The following is a 19,285-nucleotide window of genomic DNA, read 5'->3' as shown; positions in this document are numbered from 1 at the left end:
CGCATGACAAAGACCAAACGCGTATTAACCAGGCTGGGGCCATGAGCGCGCAAATAGGTGTTGGTAACGTGCTCGTCTCCGATAAGGCACGTGATGACGTAAGGTATCCGCCGCCTGTTGGTCTTTCACAGTTGGCAACGAGTATTGTGAAAATGGCCTCGACCCTACCCGTACGTAGGAATAACCGGAGAAGATGACGATGTTGTGCTTTTCAACTCCGTTGAACACCAAAGTGTCTTCACTAAACACTTAGATAACAGTCAAGTAAGCGGAAATTAAGAGACTATCAGCCGGTAAGCGACTAACAATTCAACAGACCACCGCATATTTTCGTAGAGCTGAGGAGCCACCATGGAGGATATCAACTCAAATATCAACGCGGACTTGGAGGTGCGGAAGCTACAGGACTTGGTGAAGAAACTCGAACAGCAAAATGAACAGCTTCGGAGTAGGTCCACACTGTTGTCCTCGTCAGGAGCAGTGTCAGGGAACCACAGACCCCTTAGTGCCGGATACGAGTCGTCCCTGTCAGCCGGGATGGCAGCCGGTCTGGCCGGCTTCCCTGGGGTGGGGTTCGGCGGAACGGGAGGCTACGGTGGGCTTTTGGAGAATAATCGTTGTCTGAGCCCCAGACTGTCTTACGATGGCATCAGTTTCAGGAGAGCATATGAGGCTGAAGGGGCATCGGCTGCCAGCTCCGTCTCCAGTATGAACTCATTTTATCCAGAAACCGCTGGAAGCTTTAAAGACGAAGGGGAACCCTCAATCCTAGACGAAGTAGAAATATTAGATCTGGAAGACATGGATTGTCTAAACGAAGATGAAGACAGCTGGTGAGTGACAGTTGACATGCAGACTTGTCTATGGTAACTGGTGGTAGCTTTTACACGCACCATACACCCGTGTTTGTTGTCCCCTAGTGTTTGGTGACAGCTGTAAATGCCGGGCACAGCTGCCCCAGACATTAGCCACCATGACAAGCGCCTGGCTTTTGGATTCATAACCATCCTCTCAGTGGCTCGCCTGAAACTAAAGTCATCTGCACAAAACGAGAGGCATTGTTGATCACTGACTGAGGGATGTTGTTTGGCTCATATGTGGGCGCTGCCAAGCCACTTCTCTGACGTAAGCTTTAGATAGACATGCTTTGTCATGAGAGCACAACCAAATGGTCAGCTGTCTCACCTTGCTAGCAACCATGTTTCTCCCCAGAAACGGCTGTTGATGTTTATCCAGTTAAATGCAGGGCTAGCAGCAGGCCTCTTTTAGCAACAGGCCCTCCACTGCGAGGTCTCAGTCCCTGGTGATGTGTTGAACAGTTTTGATGTTGTGATGTGGCAGATTGCTTGGCTTGTCATGGCAGTGGTGGCAGGAGATCAGTGTGCACACTGAAACTGGAAGTTGTAAGCCTGCATGAAGCCGGTTGGGAGACGTAGCCATGGTTACGTCCCCTGTCAGGACTCCCATTAGCACACCAGTTGCCACCACAGCTAAAACTGCCGCACAGCCTAAATGAGAAAGCAAAGAGTCTGAGGATGTGAAATCAAACTGGTACCTCACATGATGTAGGGCTCAGAGTCAAGTAGGGTCAATCACTGCTGTTTGCCAACATAGTGCATCATGTTTTCTATTTACAGGGCTTTAACATTGCTATAAATAATATAGCAGTGTTGTCCTGTGGCCAAGGATGGTCATCATGTCGGTCTCATTTTTATCAGAATCACTCCGGCAGGCCTCATTGTTCATACACCTACTCTTAATCCTCTCACACCACATTTGGTTTTGCATTATTTCCCCAGCACTGAGCATTTATGGGTTTCAGGGTTAGGTGGCTTTACATAGATATCCCTTGAAAGTGTAATCCTCGAAACGGGAGAGTATGATTGGATTTGTGCTGCTGTGTAAATCTCGTCGTTCATCCCAACTCCAGGGTATCCCTCTAACAGTTGGAGAGGCAGAGATCAGGCTTTACTACATGGCTGATGTCAAACATGTTGACTTGGTAGATGGGTTTAAAGAAGATTAGACTGGATAGAGGGCAGTTATTTGTATGGCTGCAGTGACTGACTGACATTAGTGTAATGATGGGCCTTCCTCAGAGAATGCCCTTGTTTTCTGTCTTGTTAAGAAAGGTTTGTTCGGCCCTGATTGGCTCCTTTTCCATCAGGGCATTGTTCTTTGAAAGCAGGTCATCTTCAGCCCATTTTAGGTTGCAAGGAACTAAAAAGACTGACATGACTGCGAGGTATGAGAATTCACAGCTCACTGGCAAGCTATGAACCACATCATCAGAGTAAACAACCTTTTCTCAGCTCCATGCCTGTGCCAGTGCGAATGAGCGAAACATAAAACTTTGGTATTATATTTTCAGTCTGGGTTCACCCAGGCCTCACAAACCCAGTCTCGGCTCATTCTGTCCTGTCTGTTTCTCTGCCCTCTGTTTCAGATTGATATCTGGGATTACTCACTGGTACCTTGCTCTCACCTGCCCCTGTCATGAACTCCTGTAATCTCTCAGTTAGTATCAGAGTGGATTTAAAGTGCTGCCTGCTCCCACAGTGCTGTGCAGCTGATCAATAGATGCATGTCACATGTTCTGATATGTGTGGACATGATACATCATCATACAGCATACATGACATTGAGGAGTGGAGCAGGAAGAGTAGGCTGTGTAACGTATAGCCTCATGTCGTACTGGATGTGAATACTAACCATGTTGACATAAGGTGAGACAGTGTAGTTGTAGATTTCACTCCCCTGCTGTAGTTTAAAGAGAGGCCTGTATTTCTCTGCATTAGCCTGCTGTGGCCTGTACAGCTATTACTGCTCTCATCATGAAAGGTTTCCTCTGTGGGTGAAACAGAGCTGACAGCTGCTGACTCAAGATGTTTCTTCTGGGTAGAATCGCTTCTCTTCTCTTCTCTTCTCTTCTCTTCTCTTCTCTTCTCTTCTCTTCTCTTCTCTTCTCTTCTCTTCTCTTAAACTGAATGAACTTAAAACTTTGTATTGCAGGACTGTAATAATTGTTGAAACAGAATTCTGTTCTTTGCAGATTCTGTTTTCAGAAGGTTATACAATATGAATCAATCCACTGAACAAGGACAGAAACTAATTGCTTTTTTATATGAGTTATGCTATCAAAAGTTCAATCTTAACTGTAGCAAGAGCTATAAGTTGCACTGCCCTCATTATTGATAGAGTTATAACTGCAGAGATATAGAGCACTAATTTCTGCAAAATCTTAAACAGAGTGGCAGTATTTTCTCCAAGGAATCACCAATACATTCAAGACTTAATCGCCAAAGTAACCAGTCACCTGTTATCATCATCATCATCATCATCATCAACTTGTTTATTGGGACTCGTAGTCCATAAAAAGACAAGTACATACATATAAAAACACATGACACCATACAAAAAAGGTTAAGAACAAGAGATAGCTCTATACCAGACACTTGTACCAAAATTTCCACATTACAGAGTCATACCTCACAGAGCTATACTTGGGGTTATTAGTCAGCCCCACAATGACAGCATTCTGTGACACATTCAGACGACAGATAAATCTGTACATCAGGTTTCTCAAGAGTGCCTACAAGTAGTAAATATGAAATATGATCTGAAATAAAACAAAAGCTAATTTGGAGGTACATTTTCTTTTCTTTTGTGCTGAAAAAAGTCAAACCATTACCCATAAAATGCATTTTTTCTTGTTCTTATTCTCTCAATGGGATTGGAGTTGTCAACGATAAAACGCTGCACAGCTATTTGTTTCCCTCTCAGTGAATACATTTCCTCATATAACTAGGTCTATCAGGTCACACCCCTATTGATTATAATATTCAATCTTTCTCCCATGCAGCCTGCCTTTGTTCACTAGCATTCTGTATTAGAAATAGCTGTATTCATGAGGTTTTCATTCATAGATGTTTGTCATGGGGTGCGGAAAAAAAACAGACATGGTATACTTCTGAAACATTCACCTACAGAACTGCACTTTAATGTCAAGTATCAATTTCCGAGCTTTGAATGTAAGGTTATATAATAATGCTCTTGTCAAATAATGTTGTGAAAAATGGGTAAAAAAAAAAAAAAAAAAAAAAAAAAAAACTGTGGCTGAAAGAGTACTTTAAAGCAGTGGTTCTCAACCTTTGTGGTTTGTGACTCCAGCTCTTAAAATAAACCCTTGCCTACTTGCGACCCCCTGTCACAGACTGCACATGCAGAGTGGTGAGCAGTCCACCTAAAAATGACTGCTTTTTCAGATTGTTGCATTTGCTGAATAACTAGAGGACATGGTCTTGCGTTTTGAAACTTCTCAATATTTCACAAGAAAACTGAAAAAAGAGTAATATCTGAAAAAATACGTGGTAATTTTATACATTAAAAATGTTTTTTCTTTCCCCTATGTCTTAATCATCTTGCAACTCACTGGGTCTTGAATTTCAGTTTTGCCCACACCGTTTCTTCATTTGTGAATTTTTACTTATACATGGCGCCCTGTGCTAATTGATTTTAACACTGAAGTCAAAAGAAAATTGAAATAGCCTAGTGCACCATATCATAACTGTTTATTAGTGCTGTGATAATCACATCAGAGGATTTTTGGTGATTCCAGCACATACTAGTAACGGGTGTCTCTTTCACCATGCAGATGATTGTGCTGCTTTATCAGCTTTATTTTATCTGTTAATTGTGTATGCAATTATGTTTTTTTTTTTTCCAGGCTGTATGAGGCGAAACTGAACAGCCCCCTTCAGAAATCCTTGAGTCCTATCGTGTGGTGCCGCCAGGCTCTGGACAACCCCAGTCCTGACATGGAGTCGGCCAAGCGCTCCCTCATCCACAGACTGGATCTCACTATGGCGGGTAAACAACACCACCCACCTCTCTCTGCCGCTCATGAGAGGGGAGAAAGCACATTCAACACAAGCATATCCAGTATATTGTTCAGTCTAATAATGATTCATAATAATGTCATATTTTGTGGATCCACGTAGGGTAACTCTCTTGCATGGCTTGAACCTGTGTTCTCTTGTTGAAAGACAGTTTCCATGCTCAGTGTGCCACCCTCCTGCCCAACATATGAGAAAACAATTGATTGTCTGTTTTTCCTCTTCAAGGATTTCATATTTTTCTGCACAGCAACTCCAATTTTTGTTTGTTTGTTTGTTTGTTTGTTTGTTTGTTTTTTTGGAAATCTGTGTTCATGATCTCATCTCTAATAGAGCTAAAAGCCATTTGTATTAAATTAGGCATGACATGTTTGCTTTTTCTTGCCTAATTATGTGTGAAGTGAGTCATTATGGGAGAACAGATACTTCATCTTTATCATAAAACCAATTCTAACTAACTTTAAAATCATCTGTAATCAGTGTAACATGATAAACCTTTTTATAGCTCACAAAAGCCTATGCAGTATCAGTGAAACTATGTAGCATGTGACCAACACGAATATTTTTAAGATTACCATAACCATCAGGGCACTGGAAAGGAGACTAAAAACGGATTTTCCACAGCTGTGAAAAGCTGCTGTCTGTGTTTGCTCTCAGAGGATGTACGTCTCTACAGCCTGATCAAAATTATTCAGTAACATTTTCCTTGTTGTTGCTTACTGCCATGCATTTTTGGATTGTCAAAACAATTATCACACCTGACAATTATTCTTTCTTTTCTCTTAATTTCCCCCCTCTTTATTTTGTAAGACTCTTATTGTTTTTTTTTCTTTTAGAGGTTGTATAAATGCTTATCCACTTAATAATGCTTTTGTTTGCTAACTTAATTTAAAGTTAAAGTATTGGAAAGGACTCAGTGTTTCCCTTTTTGTTGCTTGCTCCTTTGCACTGTTTTATGCATCTGAGTAATATTTAATTTACAGTACTGCACTTTGGCACATTTGGCATCTCTGCTTTAAATAACCTGTTGCCAAGATTTGTTCCACTTTCAGGTGCATTCCTATGTATTAGTTTGCTGAATCACTGGCTTTTCTCCCCAGAAATTCATAATCATACCATTATGTAATCACTAGAGCATGGGTCATAGAGATGTTGGTACCAGCAAACATGCTGTGCTACCCTCTGTTGAAATTAGTTCATTCTGGATGAGTTATATTATATTGCCAAAATGGTTGTGAGTTGGTATTTTCACCAGAAACCCTGGCTTTCTTCCCGAGAAGTGTATTGGTGTCACGGTGACATCTGTGTCCCCTGGTGCAGAGTTAAATGTGTGTAGTTGTGCACATGGATGGTTGTGCATGACACTCTGTAGGACACTTTTTGACCCTCTGCAGGTGCAGCCTGTGTGGCTCTGTGACCACTGCTGATGTTCAAATTAAGCATGTCATGCTGCATTTGAAATTCTTTCCCTTCTCCCTAACACTCTCCAAACAGTCTCCTGACTTTCCTCTCTCTGCTTGCTGCTTTTGGTGCCATGCCTCACCTAAGCATTGACACAAGCTATCAAGTAAGAAGAGTACATGTTATGTTTTCTTTGTATCATCCTTTGTCCTTTAAACTCGTGCTGTGGCTGTTTTCTCAGCTTTTGTGAGATACTAATTATAGTTAAATCCTCAGTGAGGAGGACAGGCCTCAAATCCTTTCAGCTAAAACGAGAGCGGTCAGTTCCATTTTTACAGAGGTATGTCCATGTGACAGTTGGATCATATTGAGCAACAGTCCACTGAAGGTTGTTCACTGGAGAGGATGTATCTATGTAACTCAGTTGCACAACACCGGCTTTGAACAGCACCTGGCTTGACGGCTGCCTCTTGATCAGGGGCATCCAGACATTTGGTGTCAGGGGCACCTGTCCTGCCAATGGCTTTGTGCCTTTGTGATTTATCCTAAGAGCACTCTTAATGAGGAAAGCATACTTGTTGTGCAGTAGATGACTAATGCTACTGATAATTAGCCACTTCAGTGGGGTTTAGGGAAATGTAGCTTTGGGTGGTGATATCATCACTATAGGTGTGGAAAGAGGATACAGTAATCATTACAAGTGTCCCTACAGCCACATTTAGGGCTGAACAAATAATCAAGATAATATCAAAATCGCTGTATGGCCAAATGCAGTAGCCAAATCTTAGGTGCTGCAGTTTTTTGGTAAAGGTAAAATGTGTGACACAGTACCATAATAAATGAAGTATTATGGTGTTTTTCCTCAGTGAAAATGAAAGTTATGTTACAAAAATGATAATTTCCACTATACTGCAATCATAATATCTATCAATATATAGATCTATCTATCTATCTATATATATATATCTATATCTATATACAGTATATAGAAAGAGAGAGAGAGATTTTTTTTTTTTTTTAACCATATCCATATCCTAGTCACTGTTAGCTCTCTGCTCTCCTTCATTGGCATTGTGAACACTGGTGTCAGTTCCATAATGGATTATAAAAAAAAAGATTCACAGAACTTATATCCTCCAAGGAGTTCAGCCTGTTCATTGACCAGGTTGTGGAAACGTAATGACATTTACAGTGTCTGTAGTAGTAAATATGTTACAAGTGAGCTCTCTTTTCTCTGCCTCTCTACCTAAGGAGAGAGGAGGGAGGCTCTATGACATGCAGAGTGCACTTGCACTGTGAGTGAAAGAGAGACTCACCACAGACACACCCTCATGGCTCCTGGCTACTTGTCTTCACACCCAGTCCCTGAGAGCACTGTAGAAAGCCTGTTGCCATGGCGTTGGTGGAGTTTGTATTGGCAAAGGAAGAGATCTTACTCACAGTAAAGACTCTCCTATCTCTTACCATACAAATTTGAGAGGAAGAAATGTACATGTGTGCTTGCCTGTGGTGCCAGCTACACACACATAACACACCAACATATTTCAAACACAAACTTTAGCCTCAGTTTGTCCATGGTGACCAGGCCTTTTGTCTGTGCACACCCTGTTAAATGGAATCCTGAAACACTGTGCCTCACTTATGTAACTGACAGCAGGGAGGAGGGCTACTCCATGAGATCACTGCCTGAGTTAACTATAATAGTAAGACCGAACTGCTTTATTTATTTCATGTTATCCAGTTCAGCAGCAATGCTATTTCACTGGCGTAATGGTGTATGGTAGGCCAGCTCCTTGTTTCGTTTCCCTGCTAGTTTCCTCCTTTTGCATGTTTTTTTCTGATTCACAATAAGCCCCTCTGTTTCCTCTTCTCATGTGAAATGCTTGAAGCTTTCCATGTCTGTTTTAAGCCTTTTTTTAAAATATCAAGTAGACCTCAATGCCAAACACTGTCTTCTTTCCCTCTCCCTAACCCTGAGACTCTCTAGGTTACACATTTTTTGTCAGGCTGGTGTGTGCTCACTTCATTTGAGTTGTTTCTTTGCCAGCAGACACTGCCCTAATGATTCCACAGACAAACTGTCAATAAGGAAAGGCCTCTTGTTCTATTTCACATTGCAGCAAATAGAAACTGCACTAATCAGCAGGCGCAGAAAGAGGCTCTTCTCTTTTTTTGATTACGATTTGTTTTAGGATGGAGGATTTGAGGACACTCTATTTTGGTTGGTCCCTGTGCTGCAGATCCCTGTAGATTCATCCGTGTCTCTTCCTAGTAAAGATTTACTGCTGGAGCTGCTGTGATAGAGCCTGCTGACTTCTGACCCCTTGCAAACCCTCTGACTCTGAACCCCTAGCTGGGACCATATGGGCAGCAGCTCCCCTCATGATTTTGCAGCTAAGAACCAGCTCACAAGGAAATCACACCAACAGTGGCAAAACACAGAAATCCAATTCATTTATGTGGAACACTCTCTGTGTTTGTTTGCCCCCATTGTGTCTATGAGGAAGCACTGCCTCCTAGGCAATGGTTACGTTCATGGTTAGGGTTAGGAAGCACTGCTTAGGGGCAGCCTTTGGGGGAAAAAAGTACTCAGCCTTGACCGCTAGTTGCCTTTTCTGTGGGCCGTTATTGGTTGCTAGTCAGAGAGAAGAACTGTCTGTAAGATGATTGTTTCAACAAATATTTTACATTGCACAAAGGACAGGGAGTCTCAGGTTAGTGTTGCTGTAGCCTACTACATAATAGCATGTTGTATGATTATTGGGACAATAAAATGAGGCTTGTCTTTTGCAGACAAGCTAGCAAGGTTCTCTGGCTTTATGGTTACTGTTCGGGGATTTGTTGTTGCACGCCCTTAATTCAGTCCATGTGATCATAGACAGCAGACTTAAACAGACAGTCTACTCTGTCACTGTTGGCCTGAACTGGGTGTTAGGTTAAGTTATATATGCCTCCAGGAATCAAGAATAGGCTGATCAGTCCTAATCATGTGTGGTGTGGCTCCTCTGCTCCACAGCAGCAGATACTAAACACACAGAGGTGCCTCTCAGAGGGCAGCCTGAGCCCTCAGCAGCTGGATACAAATATGTCACTTAGGGTGCTCTGTTTATCAGGAGTGTTAGCATAAAGGATAATATTGGCAGCCACAAGAATACAGTAAGGCTGGGCAGATGGCTTACATGATTGTTTTGATTTCAGCACAGACTTTTTTTTATAACCGGATAAGCAGTTTTAATCTCTTAGCTCGGTCTGTCTTTGCACGGAAAATGAAGCGACCTTTGGTTAATGGTGTAGGGTGGTATGGACGTAAATGTTGTCCTGTTGTTGACATTCCTCAGCAGATGATCCGTGAGGATGGCAGCAGTGTGGACATGGTGGTATTTCCTAAATAATGCAGGAGAACAGAGTGCAGAGCACTGAGAGAGAGGGAGAGAGTGGAAAGAGTAATGTGGAAAGGAGAGAGAGCTGATCATAAAAGGCTCCTATCCAGTCACCACCCAGCTGTGTAAACACATTCTGATAGGGAGGGAGAAAGAAACAGAGGGATGAGTAAACGAGCGGCCTTGGAAATTATGGGACAGTATTCAGCACAGAACAAGCACTGATTGGGTATTAGCTGAGGGGAGCGGTCTGCAGTATAAAATACTAGTCAGCCAAACCACTGAAATCCTCCAGTGACCAGCAGCCTGTCCAGGCCAGGATCTCATGTCTGAGACCAGGCACTGCAAACAATCTGCCTCAATGGGACTTTGTGGAGCTCTCTGCTGTTTCAGTTTCACAGAGAATTGCATTGTCCTCTTATTAACTCTGTGTATGGCTTGAATGGCATGTATTGTTAAGTGTTTCTGCCAGCTAATGATGAAGGAGCTCTCTGTCAGACCCACGCCTACCATATGTTTTAAGAGACTCTTGAATGCCAGTTTGCAAGTGCCAGTGCACTGCAGAGCTTTCACAAAATGGTCAGTTGTACGTAAGATGCAGTAAAGTCCTGGGACGGCCAACAGGCTTAGGTGAATATTAGAGTATGTAAGTGCATCTTTAGGGGCTTTGATTTGTGCTGCAGCAGTGTTCACATACGTGTCAGATGAAATAATGTATTCTTCTGTGACTCGACAAGATATGGTGCCAAATTTCACACATTCTCTAACACATTTTGCATCATCTGCTTATACCCTTAACTAGACAGGGTGATTTGCAACAAGGCACAATGGTGACTCTGAATGCTTCAAACATTAGCAATTACAAGAATTGTTGCATATCTCAAGAGCAATGTCCCAGAATTTCTTCATTTTTTGATCCCTTCTCTGTATTTCCTAACTTAAACTCTGAAACAGTATTATTATTATTATTATTATTGTTGTTGTTGTTGTAATTGCAGCTTGCAGTGATCACCTTTTTAGCTTGTCAACTAGAATACACTTACAAGTCAGTTAATATAACATAATGCCAAGCAAGTCCATCTCCCTTCTTGTGGTGAATTGATGTTGTAGTTTATCCCACTTCTTCTTTGACTCTTCACAGCTAACAAGCGCAGGAGCCTGTATGGAAGCCCCTACAGCCCACAAGTTGGCTATGGAAGCCCATATAGCACAAACACGGCAAACAGCCCTTACAGCAGTGGCTTCAACTCCCCCTCCTCCACCCCTAGCAGAGTGCCCATTGTCAGACAGCAGCTAATGCCTGGGAATGCAGGTAGGGGGCTCTCTATCGTTTGATAACAATTGTAGGACATTTATGTTGCTGAAATGTGTTCATGTAAGGTATTTGTTCATGTTGTTTCCTTGCCAGTTCACCAGCGTAACGCCGCAGCAGACAGAAATCCTCCAGCGGTGAGCCCACAATCGTCAGTGGACAGTGAGCTCAGCACCTCAGAAATGGATGAGGACTCAGTGGGCTCCTCAACCACCTACAAACTCAATGACGTCACTGATGTCCAGATACTGGCACGCATGCAGGAGGAGAGTATGTATCAATATCAGTCTTTTCTTTAATGGTACTGGGTGTTATTTACACTGCCTCCTAACTGAGAGTGCATCTCTTGTCAGGTTTGAGACAGGACTATGCTGCGACAGCGTCCAGGCGGAGCTCAGGTTCATCCTGCCACTCACTGCGGCGCAGCACCTTCAGCGACCAGGAGTTAGACGCACACAGTCTGGAGGACGAGGAAGAGGCAGTGCACCCTGCGTTCCACCTGCCCTCAAACCGCTTCAGCCCCTCACCTCGGCACTCTCCCCGTGCCTCTCCCAGGAACTCACCCCGCTCACGTTCCCCAGCCCGCTCTATTGAATATAGCCACAGCCGCGGCTCACCTCAGCCCATCATCAGCCGCCTGCAGCAGCCTCGCCACTCTCTGCAGGGCCACGGGCCCGACCTGCAGACCAATGTGGTCAAGAACGAAGGTAGGAAGGCGCTGGCAGACAAACCCAGATTGACATGTTGTACATCTGTAGCTGATGTCAAACACTCAGCAGTGTAAGTTTATTTTCTACTCTTTCTGCTACTGTTGTAGAAAAGCTGCGTCGTAGTCTTCCCAACCTCACTCGCTCCTCAGCAGTAGCGGCCCAGGCCCCAGAGCCCGTCAAGAACAGCCGCAGCTGTGAGTCCAACCTGCAAGTGCCAAATGGAGGCTCTCCCAGACATCAGAGCCAGTCTGCTAGTGAGTATTGCACAAAGAAGATAGGATGTTATTGAGTATAACAGTGTAACATACAAAGAATATTAGAGACAGACCCACATGCACAAAGTTGAATTCATTCTGCTTTCTTTCTAAAACAAAGAACAAAGTCACCTTTACTCTGTAGTAGCTACCAGAGACAGAGATTGTTCTATCTATAATTGATATCACTTTGTATTGTCTGTTGACTTTAATAAATAACATTTTTGTTTTGCTCTCCAAGTACACTAAACATTTAACATTATGACATGTTGCATAATCTTTAGTCAGGCATTGTGTGAGTGGGGATTCTGCTCCTTTTGGCTGCACCTTTAAAAAGCTCTGTTGCTTTGTAGTGCCTTGGCTGTGGTGTTTTGGGATCCTCTGTCTTTGATCATTTTCAGTTTTAATACCTTCTCCTGACACGCATCCTTTCCCTCTTCCTTTTTGCATCACTTTCACTCCAAATCAAACACGTCATACAGAATTAGAGCATGGTGCCAGCAACATAAGAATCAAAGGCCTCCCCTGGTATCAGTTGCACTAGTATTGTCTTAAATAATATAAACTTTTAGAGACAAAATCTAAGATCTTAAGATCCAACCTCTCTAAGTGAACACTGTCCTTTTCTAATGTATTTCCTTAAAAAGAGGTAAACAGACCTCCCAGTGACCTCCCTCTCGACTACTAGAGGCAGAGAAAAAACGGTCAAAGGGCAGATTTGAGCTGGTTAAACTTGTAGTTAAACAGCTTTATCCTGTCTTAACCAGGTCTCTGAGGGACACGGTGCTCATGACGGTCCAAGTGAAGTTTTTTTGGACAGTGAACTGATTTTGTTTACACAATAGATCAGAGATTTTGTTCTGCTGTTGTAGATCTGTATTTGTATACGTTAAGCCCACCAAGACATATATCTGCATTTGAGAGATGTATTGTCTTGATAGTTGTCCGTGTTTCTCGGCCTGAGCGTTGGCTGTACTGGGCATGTGTGACACCTCAACTCCTGCCTCTCTCTTTGACCTCTCGACTGTAAAGCATGTGCTACCTGTCTCACCCAACCCCTCCTCTCTCTGTGCTGAGACTGGTAGATTGGCTGTTTAACCTGGCAGCCTGCTCGTTCTCCTCCTGAATTGAGCCGCCTGCGACTGTTTGGCTGCGGAGCCCCCTAGTGGTCTAAGACTGCATCTCTGGCTGAGAACTCACTCAGGCTTGGCTGGCCTCCACTGCCTCACTAGCCCCTTTTCCCCTGATAGTGTTGTGAATCTCAGTCAGAACAAGCTCTGACTCCCATGCTCAACTGTCCCTGTTTTCCAGCAGCAGCCCAAATCCCAAGGTACTCGGCCCCCTCTCGCTCCTCCCCGAAACCCAAACAGCACCTCCAAAGCCCATCTGCCCTCCGAGGTAACAGCCTGCTTCTGGACAACGTGAAAGGATGCAGCAATGATGCATTATTCACAGTCAGCTGCTTGTGTACTAAAGGTGCAGATTGCTGTAGTGAAATTTATAAGTGACAGGAGAGATATATTGGGATGGAGCCTACATGGATAAGACATACTGATGCACGTCTGGCAGGGCAGCCTTAATGTCCACTCCAGCTATCTCCACGCTGAGATAGAAAGTGGACTTGGTGTGTGTTGTTAGCCTCCATCTTTGTTGTTCCATGCCCTCTTGGCCATTTTGAGAAATACAAGAAGGCAGCTTGCTATATGTCAAAAAAAGGAAGGAGGACGGAGAGAAGAGGTTTGTTAGTGAAGACAACAGCACAAGTTCGTACCTCCTCCAGGTATGGCCACCTCACTAAAAAGATACAATTACATTCATATTTCAAAGAGAGAACTAAAACAGCTTAGGGGTGAGTCAGGCTATTTCTATAGAAAATGACATTAAGCGTATAGGCACAGTAATGTTACAGTGACAGGTCTCTGCTGTTCCTGTGTTATTCTATTAGCCATCTTTAATGTTCTCCTTATATAGGATCAAACTTAAAATTTTGTACCATTCCTGTTTTCTTCTCTTATCATTAACTGGAATACACCAGATATACATACATAGTTCTTATGTTACATAAAACTTTAATGACATTTCAAAGATCAAAGTGAGATCAGGTTCAGCAAGAGGTCTATGACAGCCATTACATTGTACAAGCTAGATCTTTTATGTGCTTATTTTTTTAATGGTTATATCCCTTCTGTTCCTGTTGTTAGTAAACCAGATCTGAACTACCACAAAACCTTGAAGGAGTTAACAACTGTTTGGTTAAGGAAATCATTTCAGAGTCTTGATCAGCAACAAGTGGGATATGTAATGTGAAAACTGAAAATACTTTGCAATGATATTTTGTCAGACTTGTCCTTGTGCTACTGAGGAATGACCACAGGAAGTGCACATGTGGCCATCACACCAAATAGGAAGTGTTTAATCCCAAAATGAATGTCCCACATATGACATATTGACATGAAAGAAGAGATGTTACTTTTACACTGGAGTCATATGAAGAGTTTTGCTTACACCATACATAGTTCCCTTTCTGAGTGTAAAATCATCTGCATTTTTGAAATGATCATTAATGGGATTCCTTTAAGTACTGTGTTTCCAAAATGGATACACTTTGTGTTGGAATGAAACCTCTTGGCACATGGTAACACAGCACCCCCTCCAGTGACACCGGGCTGCTTCGTACCTTTAGACTCATCTGGGCTTCACAGAATCGCTCTGACAGCAGAAAGCCCTTCAACATGCTGTCAGCTTCCTCATCTCTTCATCACTGTCTGCCACATTTCAACAAAGGATGGGTGGTCAGGACTCACATAGCATCACCGTTACATAGAAAAAATACACAGTCCATAAGAGATACCACATTCAACCCCCCCGCCCCCCTCCCATCCATGTCACATGTTAAGTTTCCTCACAGCTCTGAATTAAGCTGAGTCTCTCCTGTCTTCGTCTTGTCTAGTCCCTCTATCCTGTTGCTTTGGAGAAGAAGGTGATTTCAGTGAGTATTCACTGAGGGTTCCCAACTTTTCAGTATTGTGACTGTGGTTCCTCGCTGTGGTTGTGTTGATGTCGTGCTACACTCTGTGCTCCTGGTTATCACTAGTAGATGCCATGTGTGTCTCACTCTCATTCTGTCACACATGAACGTGCATAGTAGGCAGCTGTAGTTAGTTGTCCTCTTCTGTTTATTTGTTGTTATTATTATTATTTGTGTGTGTAGCTTTTTAAATTCATCATAGAAGTATTGTTTGATTTCTGAGCTGTGATGAATGTGGTTAGTAAAAGTCCATATATTTGCTGTTTAAGACATAGTGAAATATTGCATCATGTATTATTCTACTTCACACCATTGTGCTTTTGATCATCGCTGAAACTCTGCCAGTATAATCTACCACAACAGAGTCATAATCCAGTCATGTTTGAATGATGTTTCATGTTCTGTCCCCTGTCCCTCTGCCCTGCATGTCTGCAGTGCCCTCTCCCAGTAAGCTGCGAACTCCAGCCACCCCGTCTCCGCTGGCGTTGAGGCAGCCAGTGAAGGCCACGTCCAACCCGGGCTCTGGCACCTCCACGCCCACACGCTCCCTGGCTCCTCCACGCAGCGGCCTGCCTCGCCCCAGTGCCCCTGCCGGAGGGGGCATCCCTCTGCCCCGCAGCAAACTGGCCCAGCCTGTGCGCAGGTACACACATCTCCACACACAACGTCTACATCTTTGTACTGAAAAGATGGGTGCTATATATATATTGATATATTGATGTCACTATCTTAATATGAGACATCATTTGGGATTTTGGATATTGTGGTATTGTGATAAATATTGTGTTATCCTAGTTTTAAAGTGATAAAGTGGGTTCTTTCCCATTTAGTGTTATTTCTCCACACAAGTGGAATAAATCCTTCAAGTTTGACCTGTCAGCCCCTTCCCTATCCTAAGACCGAGTGCTTCACCAGGACTCCTCTCCAAAATATATCAAGTGTACCTGGCCCAGAAAACAACATCATTTAGCATGATGACCCAGTGCTGGAACAATGTTTTGAAGAGTGCACAAAAACACATTTATTTGAGATTCATTATCAGTGCTCTTTTCCAGTTCGCTTGTCTGCTGTCTGGTAGAACTACTTTGTTTCTGTATCACTACACAACAGCTCCCCTCAGCGTTGTGACATTTGTCCACACACCTGGTAGCTGTAGCTGTTGCATAGTGATATTGTTGGCAAGGTAGCTGGAAAAGAGCATCGATAATGAATCCCAAACAAACGTGTGTTGTGCATCCTTCAAAACATGTTTCCAGCTTTGAGTCATCACTCAAAATCGTGTTGTTTGCTGAGCCAGGGACACATGACACATTTATTTTGCGTTTCCACACTCCCAGTGAAGCGCTAGTTCTCACAACAGGGGAGGAGCTGATGGGTCAAACTTGGAGGGTCTGTTTCACTCACAGTAGCAAAGAGCATTATATAGGTAAGAACCCAAACTATCACTTTAAAGGCTGCATTACAATGAAGTGGTGCAATTGTCTGAACTTATTTGACTGTTCTAGTATTATTTGCCTCTACTTGCTTGGTCATCACATTAACATTACTGATGATTGTTCATGAAATAGCTCTGGTGTAAATATGTTATTAAGCACCAATCATCATTCTTATAACACTGTCACAATATTAGTGTTTTTTGTCAGAGGTATTTGTGTCCATATAGCCTCCTCTAAACTCTGTAACTGAAGATATAAGCTTGCTTGGTATTGCCAGGCACAATATGTGACAAGCATTATAATATGATGTCATTTTTCTTCATTTTCTTTTTTCTTTTTCTTTTTTTTTTTTTTTAAATCATCCTCTCAGGTCTCTGCCTGCTCCTCGGACCTACAGTGGCACAGGTGAGAACTGGAGAGAAGGCTGTTACTGAGGCTGGCCAGCAGGGGGCTCTCTAGTTAAACCATGAACACAAGGAGGCAGACATGACAATACGGCACTTTATCTACCAAGATTACTTTTACCATGAAAAGAGAGAGAGACTATGTCAAAAGAAAATGAAAAAAACACAAAAGACAAAGTCTACATTGTATCAAAGAGGACCTTCCATTGTGTTTCTCTGCGTGGAGAGGTTCTGGAGCGGTCAGGCATGTAGTGCAGACGGCCCAGAAAATGCCAAAGAAACCAGCCCAACTCCAGCTCCGCCACCAGAGGACACCCTCACCTGCCTCAGTGTGTCTGCAGTTTTCTGTCATAACGGTTCATATCACCATATCTCCAGCTCTCCTCCCACTCCCCTCCCATTTTCATCTTTCACTCCCTCAGGTTGAAATGTTTCAACGCATTTCTCTTTTTACGCTCTGTGTTCAACAGATGTTAGTGAGAGATCTCTATGATGATGCTGTGCAGGTAAAATGTCCCTTAATGTTAGAGAATTGTTGGTGTCTTGCGGCAGTGAAAGCACCTCTGTATGGTTGTGTCATTTAAGAATTTTTCCTCTAGTGAATTAAGCCAGAATGTATGCACACGTTTCTTTTGGAAATTATTTATTCAAATTATTTAAGTTTATGTCCAAACATCCATATCAGTATTTGTATTAAGATTAAAATAGTTAAATGTACATTTTGAACCTCAACGGCAAGCTAACTCTCCAAAGCCTTCATTTTGTTTGCTTGTGTCAAAACAGGATTTGTAATTCCTTTTATTAGGAGCCCAGGTAACAAATGACAAATGTAGGCCAAAGCCTCAGAGCTGACAAACTTGTACCACAGTTTGCCAAAATCATACTTTCCTCTGAAGTGCTCATATTGAACAAGCAAGGATATTCCTCTTTTTCTTCAGTTTTAGATCAATTTGACATTTGGTCTCCATGAAATATGTAATTTACAAGAGCTCATCAGAAACCTGAGCTTTCTAAATTTTTCTGTCATAATTAAAGCCTTGCAGCCAATGAAAACAAGCACAGAGAGCCACTTTGATAGTTAATGTAACCCCTGCAACAACATTGTCAGTGTGAAACATCCATGCCATGAGAAAGAGCAGAAAATATCTTCACTATTCAAGAAATGTTCAGTAAGTTCAGAGTGTCCATTGCCTCTTGTGCTTTAAAAATGAATCAAGAGGTGCGCGAATGTTAGGGGTGGTGTCTAGTAATTGGTGTGCTGGGTATTATTAAACTAGTGCCTATAATTTAAAGTTTCAGTTTATTTTGAACATGCTGTACTTGTTCATTTATTTTTTTGTGCCAATTTCTGGATTGCCAATATTATTTGCAGTTTTGCATCTCTGCTTGATTGATTTGCTTGCCTATTTGTGTTTGGAGTTTTTTTTGTAATTGAATCAAAACATTTATAATTGCTTTTTTAAAAAAATATGTTTAATATGGGCCTTCATATTTATAACTAATTGCTCATTCTGTAAATGAAACTATTTATTAAAGAGAGAGGTGCCTCTGTCAAAGCTCAGATTCAGTGGGAAGCTAGAACGAATGTTGCAAAAAGACATGCCACACCTTTTGTGTGAAAGTTTTTGTTATTGAATTTTTTTTTATATCCACAAACATGACATTCAGTTTCCCTGTGTAAACTCACATTTCAAATAAAAGCTGAAAAGGTGTTCTTTCCTTTTGCCTATTTTTGAGACTTCAATAGACTAAAGAAATGCAAGTTTCTTATACAGATGTGGCAACTGGATTTTGGGCTGCAGCTCTAGAGTGAACTTTTTATTCAAACCCGTACTAACCTCATGTACCTACGTTAAAGCAAAACTGACTTTATCTTCACTTTGTGTGTACACTGTTGGTGTGATTTGGTGCAATCTAGAGTCCTCTCTGTCTACAACATTCTCCTTTGAAAATCATAGGTCAAGTTCCAGTCACTGCTACATTCTCAAATGGCTTTACGGTTTGAGACTGTATAGTGAAAACATGGAGAGAAACAACGGAGAAAAAAAGAAAAAAAAGGTAAACCCAGAAACCAAAAAGGGCTGACATACTAAAGGCTGCACATTGGAATCAGTTTGGACAAATAGGTTATCAAGGTACCTTCAATATGGTGAAATTAAAAATCAAACATAATTGCATCATTATTATGTCTTTTTTTTTTTTTTTTTTTTTTTAAAGGAAACCATCACAACACTGAATCAAGCATCATGCAATGTAACCAGCTTTTCATTGAGATGTTTAGTTGGTATTATGTCACCAGAGAGGATTTGTAATAACAACTTAACATTTCTGAAAGAAAAACAACCGTATTAATTAGCAGTACTGTTCCAAACCAGGTTATTTATTTATTTGTGGAGAAAGAAAAAAATCACTTGCACTATATTTTGACCTGATGGTTGCACAGGACAAATGAGATAACATGTGAC

At 42.2% G+C, this 19,285-nt stretch overlaps 1 protein-coding gene across 5 annotated transcripts; it reads left to right on the top strand.

The window, feature by feature from the left end:
* The first annotated feature begins 351 nt into the window (after positions 1–351).
* Positions 352–18,534, top strand: slain2 (SLAIN motif family, member 2). 5 transcript variants are annotated; one of them, XM_030050075.1, is made up of 10 exons: positions 352–833; positions 4,727–4,869; positions 10,818–10,988; positions 11,085–11,258; positions 11,342–11,695; positions 11,806–11,952; positions 13,267–13,350; positions 14,903–14,941; positions 15,416–15,623; positions 16,787–18,534. In XM_030050075.1, the coding sequence occupies exons 1-10, from the start codon at positions 352–354 to the stop codon at positions 16,848–16,850; spliced, it is 1,866 nt and encodes a 621-aa protein (XP_029905935.1). In that variant the 3' UTR covers positions 16,851–18,534. The 5 variants fall into 5 exon arrangements, with proteins under 5 accessions (XP_029905935.1, XP_029905934.1, XP_029905938.1 ...); XM_030050074.1 differs by having other exon boundaries at positions 13,264–13,350; XM_030050078.1 differs by lacking the exon at positions 14,903–14,941.
* The last annotated feature ends 751 nt before the right edge of the window (positions 18,535–19,285 follow it).

Source organism: Myripristis murdjan, chromosome 4, assembly GCF_902150065.1.
Source record: "Myripristis murdjan chromosome 4, fMyrMur1.1, whole genome shotgun sequence".
NCBI lineage: Eukaryota > Metazoa > Chordata > Actinopteri > Holocentriformes > Holocentridae > Myripristis > Myripristis murdjan.
This window is presented reverse-complemented; position numbering and strand designations above follow the sequence as displayed.